A 9,407-nucleotide genomic window follows, 5' to 3' on the forward strand; every position below is an offset into this window, starting at 1 on the left:
CCAACTTCCATCTTGTAAAGTAAACACCTTATCACAGTCAAATCAAATGCTACATCAGTTGCAATACAGTGCATAGAGCTGTAGCTGCTACTACTGACAATCAGGTTATACCAATCTCCATTGACTTATTGTTTCTTAATATCCATCAATGGGTAACAGTTATGATTGACAGATACATTTTTTTATGTTGTTTTTTTTTTCTCATTAATTCAGTTCAGGTGTTTACGTTTGGTTAGTAAACTTCAATATATTTACCAAAAAAATGTTATGTTTACTTCGAATTCATAATACACTATATGATACAGATTAATTGTTAATTTGAAGTTTATCCAGCATTGATCTTTGGTGTATTTTGAAAATATTTTGCATTATAGTTGAGCGTCATAAAAGGATCGGAGTGAAAACTTGCCTTAGCGACTAGCTGTTTTGAGAAACTTCTTGTCTTAATCAGCCAGTCAGTTAAATACCGTAATATGTCTTCTATTTTAATGTCTACCCGACTTAAGTTGATATCTGCTTTTCACAGTCATATCGTGCTATTCCTTTGGCTGACTCTTTTAAACGGGGTTGACTGTATTTTCATCAGTATAGGATTAACTTCTATGAAGGGCATTTTATCGAACAGAAACTTAAAAGAAATGGTTAAATGAACGTGTCTGTCTTTTCGTTCAAGTCACGTATTTTACAGTGAGACCTGGATATATTTTACAATGTCTGCAAGAGCATTGACATGTTCTGTTATAATGCTTATCCGCAAGCATTTTCGTAGTTGAAAAAAGGCTTTAGAAGGTCGAAGAAATAGACAAGGTTATGGAAGCGACGTGTCACAATACCAGTGGGAAAAGAAATGACAATCGGTTACTGCTGTTTCGCATGATCTTCGAACTGATTTTATAATATAAACCCAACAAACTGTTTAGAACAGAATACAAACAATATAAACATATTTTCAAATTTATTATCTCTGATTAGTACAATAAGATAAGCAGTAGGTACAAATATAACAAAACTAAAATGTTTGCCCTAACATATTAAAATGTTTAAGGCTTAAGATTCAGTGTTGTTATATTTGGTCCTTTGGGATCATGGAGTCCATTCAACGTATGTGTAATAGAGTTCCACTTAGCCGGTGCTAGGGTGCTTGAGAGGTGTTGCACATTGCATTACCTCTCATGAACAGACTCAATTAAACCAAGTCTGCTATTATTCTTCTTGGTTGCATTCTTTGCTTCTAAAGGATTTTTTACAGATTTTATTTCCAAACATTTAGCTGCTTTGCTTTTTGTAAAATACATTACAGTCGATACAGATCTAAGCAAACATTTTAATGTTTTATTAAAAAATATTGTATTTTATCCCAATTTTATGAACATTATACCTAATACTTTAATGACGCCGACATTTTGAAATATTTTTCACCAACTTTGGTTATTGCCCTCCATCAAACGAAGTTACTTTGTTTTCTACATGAAACAGTCGAAGACCGCATGGAGTTCATTTTCGGACTTCTTTACCTTTGCTTTCACAATCAACTCTGTTTGGCCAAATACCATTTTGACTTTAAACTTCTTATGTCCTGCCGACAAGAGCACTCTTAGCGTCCCGATTCTCTCACAGTCAGTCGTCAGTTTAACGTTTGGATTTTCGCTGCGGTAAATTTTCAGCAAAGATTCCGTTTCCCCAGTTGGTGTAAACGTCATTTTCACTTTTTGCCCAACCGTAACTGTTTCGCCAGCTAGAACGAAAGGGATGAATATGTGATCAACCTTTTTCTTCCTGTTAAGAACCACAACATCGTTTTCTTCATCCTTCTTTTTGTCAAAATCTCGGACTGTCTCAATTCCGTACGAATATTTCATCACTCGGACTGATACAGCATTTGGATTAAAACCGTAAATTACAGCACCCTTCAAAACGGCCAAACCGACCTCGTTTGGCACAATAAGTTTCTTGCTCTTGTGGTCCATTTCCTTTTTCAATTTCTCTTGAAGGTAAATACATTCGCCAAAACCTCCAACTAGCAAGGCAATTTCTACTTCTTGTTGGCCAAGAATATATTTTATTTCCTCTATAAGCCTGTCTATCGGTCCGTCAAACCATGTACGAACGACGCTGGTGTCAAGCTTCAATTTGTCCTTTATCATTACGATTTTTTTCCCAGGATATCGATCAATAAATCGCTCCTCAGGTGTTTGTGATATCTCGGACATATTGTTTCTAATGCTATACGGAATTGTAAACGCTTTACAGTCTGTATCATCATTTAGTTCGGAACCAATTGATCTTTTATTTGTTTCGAAACCTCGTAACAGATCAAAATATTCATCTGGGTTCTTTTCACTGCAATCCTTTAACACCTTTTCACCGAATAGCAATTTTAGTGTCTTAAGGAAGTTTTCGTCAACACAAATACCACCCCACGGCCCTCCTGTTGCTAAAAAGGTTTGTTTTAGGCTTCCATCTGTGTTTTTACTGTAGCACCCAATGTCAGCTGTTCCTCCTAAAGAATGATACGTTCAATATATATTTATTTCTTTTATATTTTCATACAGACACAAAATGTTCATATGTACGAAGAACCGTTGTAACAGTTATAATTAAAAAAAGAGCTTAAAACTGACAGGAAATATACATAAATATCTTTGTTTTGCTTTCTAGAAATGCCAAGATAAGCAGAAGAGCACAACACTACCATCACTCCATCAAGTTATATGAAGGGTATCAAATTCATAAGTTAAAATATTCTCTTGAATCATTAAATGTTTATGTCTGTTTTATTTAATTCAAAATCATGTACCTCCAAGATCAATAACCATAAACTGCATTTCAGGATTAATAAGGCATTCATCTTTCTGACAACACAGTACAGCAACTTCCGGTTCAAGCGCAAGTTTAAGTCGCATTGTATCAATACCAGCCTTAAACAAGATATGTTACAAGATCAGTGAAAGTTTGTTCATTACTGAAAAAGAAACCTACAGATATATTTACGATATTTAATATGCTTATTAAAAATTATAAGCCGAATCAGGTTTTAATCTTGCACGGTATCTGCATAGTTGTAGATTTAAAGACAACAGAACTATTTGATCCTTACTGATATGTTTCAATATTCAAAAAGCACAAAAATAAAAATGTTAATAAAGTAAATTTATTTTCGCAAGTTTTAGTGCTACTGATTGTGTGGAACCGATGTTTAATATAAAACTAAGTTTTCTTGCGTTAAAGAAAAAAAAACATGTACCGCCTAAATTTACGTGTAGCTTCTATTCTATAAAAGCAATCTTTTTGACCCTATATAAATTATCCAGGGATGCAGGTTGACATAATGTTTTACTGTATGACCTGGACAGCTGTGGCAAAATTATGTATTTTTTGTCAGTTATGCTAAATCATTCTAAAATCTTTCAAAGTAGAAAAAGTAGTACACATTTTGCTTCATATTTTGTCATTTATGTCCAATTTGATTTCGCACCAACAGAGCTAAATGTACTTTTTTCATTATCTTATGAAACCGCGTAATCATAAAAGCTTTCGAGAGACTAAAGAATTTAAACTTTGAATAGACATGGCTGAAAGCTGAACAACGTTTTATTATGGCAAATAATTTAGCAAAGTTATCTTTAAGAATAGATAGTTCTAAGTATTATACTCATCCATTTGCCAGCATTGGCGTCCGCGTCCCGATTTGCCATTTGGTTAAATTTTGTGTGTTAGCTAGTACCTCAGTAAACACTTGTTAGGATGGATTGAAACTTCACGCGCTTATTCACTGTAATGATCTTATTTGCAGTGTACAGATATCCGACAGTAACTCTATTTTGAATTTTAGCAAGTTATGAAACTTTTCTGACTTAACAATTTTGCTTAGGTTTTGTATTATGTCGGTATCAACAAAAAACTTTACATACTTGTTCTCTGTAATTGTACAGTTTCCATGAATCTGTTTTGGTTTTCAGATGATAAAAGCTATGCCCCCTTTTTACTGTTAATTTGTTATCTTATTCAGCATCATTAGAGAGAAAAGTTTTATTACCCAAAAGTGTTGTCCTACCCCATTTGCACTTGATTTTGTCTATGAAATTTTTTATTTTTACTTGAACTTCTTTTAGCGAAAAGACGATTGTTGCTGTTCTCCGACAGCTATTGTTTAAATGGAAATGTAATTTTGTTCTTATGTAAATTCTATCTGCGATGATTTCTTTAATCATTTAAAGAGCCTAAGAATTTTTAAAAGGAAATTCATAAATAAATCAATATTTGATCGGAAAGGCAGCCATTTTGTTTCCATTAAGCATTCCTTGTCCTTTAAATCTTACAAGGGGGCAAATAAGTGATAGCAGAGCGGATTTGTGATGGACAGGCAGACGGACAATCGGACTAAATCAGTATGTATCACAATAAAATTAGTAGACAGACAACTAAAAGCAACGAGGAATGGTTTACAAAGGTCATCCGTGTCACGTCAACATACCTTGATTGCAGCTTCCCTCATGAACTGTTTAGCCTTCTCGGCCCACATAGCTGGAACTGTCAACACGTAAAGTGTCCTATTTTCCCTGAAATCGCGTGATTTGCTCTCTACTGCTTTCAGAAACATGTTCCGCAGGTATCCTATTGACATAGAAAATATGTCCATTGCTGGCATTTCATTATCGTTGATGTCTTTCACTATTGTTTCTCTAGAAAGCATCTATAAAAGTCAGATCAGAAAAAATGAACCATATATAGGACAAAAAATGGGAAAGACATCTGTGATGAGTGAGTTCCTTTCAGAAAAGCATGTTTACCTATCTAGATTAGTCTCAATTACCTCCGGGAAAAGAGGATTCTTTTGCATTTCATGTTAATTTGTATACAATCGTCTGCTGCTAATATACATTTATTATGAGTTTTAAACGATTGGAACTTAAAGTATTTATTTGATTATTTAAGTTATTTTGTACAAATCATCCGGTTTGAAATACAAATGGCTGGCATGTCATTGTAATCTTACCTCTTTGTTATGAAGTAACATTTTGAAATTCCTGAAAAATAACCATCCCCGGCTGGCTTTTTCTTCGACAAGTATTGCATACTTATTCTCAGCTTCGAAACCGAACGAATGAAAGTTTTTATCTGGTGTTAATAAGACACATGTCGGAGCCTTATACAAACGTACAGAACTCGATGCCCAGGTCGGGTTAATGACCACCTTTGTAGGATCGTGTTTGAAGGCGAAGGCGTATCCACTGTATGTTGTTCCAAAATCAAACGCTACGACGACTTCAGGTTCGAAAGTGAAAACTTCCATATCTCTCCGGGAACTTTTTTTGCCTGAAAGTATGTTTTCAAGTTAAAAAGAAATAATATTTTGTTATATTACATTATACAGTTGCATGTTATAACTCAAAATATTACTTTGAATAGTTAAAACAAATATGACAGCCACAATATTCATGCTACAATTACAACTTGTTTGACATGTTTGGAAAGAGGACGAAACCACTGCTAATAGCATACAGACACTAATTAGGAAAATTGCGCGGAAAAATGGTGGATTCAAATATTCCTCATTTTTTTTTATTTTTCACTTTTTTTGCTCTTTAGACCTATTTTCCTTATTTTCGAGGCATGTTTTTGCTGAAAAATCACATGACGGATCTATGCTTGACATGGAGGCAGCATTTTCATGATGAAATAATAACATGGAAACTTAGATCATACACCACCATTGCAATTTGGGGTATCATGTTTTAGCTGCTTTTGCACTTTGTGTGTTTGACTGAAAATATTTTTCTTTCATCAAACATGACCCCCACTTTTCTTTTGATTTTTATTCAGCACGGACAATATATGTCAAGAAAATGTAAGTTACAGACATTTAAATGGCTCCTGATGTGTGCTATGGCCATTGAAAATATGTTAGTTTTATAAAGAATGAAGAAGAACATCTATTAAGTCTGTCGTAACCTATACGGGAACATTGGTAAAAATTTAAATCTGGCCAGATGAGGGTGGAAATGGGCTACTTTGATTAGAATTTGATGGAAAATGACAAATTTATTAAAATTTTGCTGTAAATGAGGACAAACCCAAAAATAACACATTTTAATTGTTTTGGGTATATTGTTTTCAAAACCTGCATATTTATACCCTAAAGATTGCTAATTTTTGGCAATCAGAGGTAAAATTGAATATATTTCACAGTTTAAATGAATAATTTCTATGCAGATGACAAAACGGGACAAAACAAGGCTACAGCGTTGTCTTATGTTACTGAAAATTCCATAATCCTTAGAAACTGTTGAAATCAAGCTAAAACCTTGTATTTTATCATGCATTTAGGTTGCCTGTACATTTCAAACGAAACTGGCATAATCTTAAAGAAAAAAAAGTTTTTCTTATAGGCAAACAGATACTAAATAGAACAAGAGGGTCAAGATGGCACTAGGTCGCTCATCTGTGTAACACACCATAACAGTGTAAACATGTTTTACCTAGTGATTACATGGAGACTAATATTCTGACCAATTTTCAGTCAGATTGGACCAAAAAACGTGGAATCTTGAGTGTAACAAGCATTTTCTTTGATTTCACCTAGTGACCAAGTTATTTTACCCCACATGACCCAGATATGAACTTGTCCAAGACTTCTTGATAACAAACATTCTGACCAAAATTTATGAAGACAGAATCAAAAATGTGCCTTCTAGGGTTTGACCTGGTGGCCTAGTTTTTGACCCCACATGACCTAGATAAAAGTTCATACGATATTTCATGCAGACAAACATTCTGACCAAGTTTCAAGCGCATCAAATGAACAAGTCAGTGTTAACACGCTTTTTCTTTGATTTGACTGGGTGACCTAGCTTCTGATCCCATATGACCCAGTTTCAAACGACGTGGCCTAGGAACTATCAAGATTAACATTCTGACCAAGTTTCACGAAGATAGGGTCATAAATGGCGCCTCTATGTTGTTAGCAAGCTTTTCCTTTGAGTTGACCTGATGACCTAGGTTTTGACCCGACATGACCTAGTTTCGATCCAGGCCTAGAGATCGTCAAGATAATTATTCTGTGCAAGTTTGTATCAATCAAAGCATAATTGAAACATCTATATGGCTGAAAAGGCCAAAATAGAAAATTTTGCCCCTTTCAGGGGCAGTAATTCTAGAAACCATGACGAAATCTAGCCGGTTTTGGAACGGAACCCAGATCTAATTGTGACTTAAGTTGTTTGTAAGTCTGGTTAAAATCAAATATAAAATGTCACTTCTGTCGTGTTCACAAGGTAAAAAATACCAAATTTTGGCTCTTTTAGGGGTCAATCAGGGGCCGTAACTCCGGACCCTTTGATTGGATCTGACTGATTCATCAAGAAATCCAAGATTCATTGATGTTGAAGATATTCTGCAAGTTTGTGTCAATTCAAACCATAAAATTTAATGAAGTCTCTATATGACTGCGAAAGCCAAAATAGCAAATTTTGGACCTTTAAAGGGTCATAACTCTGGAACCCATGACGGGAACTGGCAGTCATTGAAAGGAACCTAGATATTATGCCAATGCAAGTTGTGTGAAAGTTTGATTAAAGGTATTTGCAAAATGTTGTCTCTTTTGTGTTCACAAGCCAAACAATAGCACATTTTGACCCCATATCTTTTGAACCCATGATGGGATCTGGCCAGTTTTCGAAAGGACCGAGATATTATGCCAATACAAGTTGTGTGTAAGTTGTATTAAAGCTGATTGCACAATGTGGTCTCTGTCATGTTCACAAGCCAAAAATGAAAATGTTGGCCCTTTAAGGGGCCATAACTCTGGAACCCATTATGGGATCTGGCCAGTTTTCGAAAGGAGTCGAGATATTATGCCCATACAAGTTGTGTGCAAGTTTAATTTAAATCAAATACAAATGCTCTGCATGTCCAAGAAGAGTTACATTTCATTGGCCGCAAAATGTGTATTTATATATAAAAAGTCATATATTTATATATATATCAAATGCTCATAGCTATTCACTTTTGGTTACAGTATCAAAAATATTTAAGAACAATATGTACAATATCATGCATTTCAAAGATTTATGACTTCATATCTATGTTTTGTAAAAAATAGGTACTATCTCTAAACATTTCTTCAATTTTACAGTTTACTTTTCAAGCATGACATAACAAGGTTTTATTAATTTGAAAGTCATTTTACTAAATTAGTCCATGTAAATTGACATGCCTAGATTTAGACCATAATTTTACAATTTTATTGCATTATTTGTTTGCAGAAAAAATGATTTATTTGCATTGGGTTTTGCTTGGACTCTAATATATAATACATTTCATCTAAATTAAAAACAAAGTCTATTACTTTTGAGCATTTTCGGTATCAGAGATAGAAACCGAGTCTTTTTGGTAAAAACAACTCACACACACACAAACATACACACACACGCACACACACACACACACACACACACACACACACACACACACACACACACACACAGAAAGAAAGAAAGAAAGAAAGATAAATAAAACAGTCAAAATAGGCACATCTGTTAAAATGTAGGCCAAATTAAAAAAAGGACAACGCTTATGTTTGCATGTAAATGTTGTTTGCACAATTTGGAACAGATTATTTGTAACCATTTACACTAGCTGTGATGCCTCAAACAATATGTTTTAAACCTGATAAAGATTACAAACTTTCAACAAATGGAAACCATGTACGACATATCACACAGAACTGCGTTATCTCTACCGAATAACGGAAGAAAAACCTATGAATCATAATCACTGTGATACTTTATTTACATATTTTTTCTCGTTGAATTGGTGGACTCTGATCTGTGGATTTAACATACATTACCACATTTTTATTCTGATTGCAGTAACATGATTACATCACTGTCAATATGTAAACTAACACAACTTAAATAAAAACGATTGTTAAAAAAATAAAATTTTAAAATCAACATGGCGCTGTTTGAAAATGCGGTCGCCATGTGCTTCGAATAACACGGGGGAGGAACTGATACACGAGACTCGGTTTTGGAGGATATCATGTTACAGATATAGGATGCTTCTGTTACAGTATTCCTGGATAACGTTACAGCATTCGGAGGATAATAACAGCTGTCGGTATTTTGTTTGCCAAAGATGTGGTAAAGATTTATCTCTTTTTGCAAAAATAAAAATTGTTTTTCTAGATCAGTGATATGCACGTCTGTTGAGACATGGCTTAACCTGCGAAACACAGTATATTGATGTCAATCAAGCGTTTTATGAAAAAAAAATCGAAATTTTGATAGAAAAATATCTAAAAGAAATTGATTAAAAGATGTTCCAACCGTATTTCATGCAAATTTGCATTGATTAAAACCCTCTTCAGGCATGGACTTACAAAACGAGGTAGAAAAATTACTGTT

General features: G+C 34.2%; 1 protein-coding gene across 1 annotated transcript; it reads right to left on the reverse strand.

The window, feature by feature from the left end:
* Positions 1-942: 942 nt before the first annotated feature.
* LOC128551406 (heat shock 70 kDa protein 12A-like) lies at positions 943-5,316 on the reverse strand. The gene is made up of 4 exons (XM_053532256.1): positions 4,997-5,316; positions 4,475-4,693; positions 2,798-2,918; positions 943-2,500 (listed from the first exon to the last, which is right to left on the reverse strand). The coding sequence occupies exons 1-4, from the start codon at positions 5,291-5,293 to the stop codon at positions 1,464-1,466; spliced, it is 1,674 nt and encodes a 557-aa protein (XP_053388231.1). The 5' UTR covers positions 5,294-5,316; the 3' UTR covers positions 943-1,463.
* Between the last annotated feature and the right edge of the window lie 4,091 nt (positions 5,317-9,407).

This window comes from Mercenaria mercenaria, unplaced genomic scaffold, assembly GCF_021730395.1.
Source record: "Mercenaria mercenaria strain notata unplaced genomic scaffold, MADL_Memer_1 contig_106, whole genome shotgun sequence".
In the NCBI taxonomy this organism is placed as follows: Eukaryota; Metazoa; Mollusca; class Bivalvia; order Venerida; family Veneridae; genus Mercenaria; species Mercenaria mercenaria.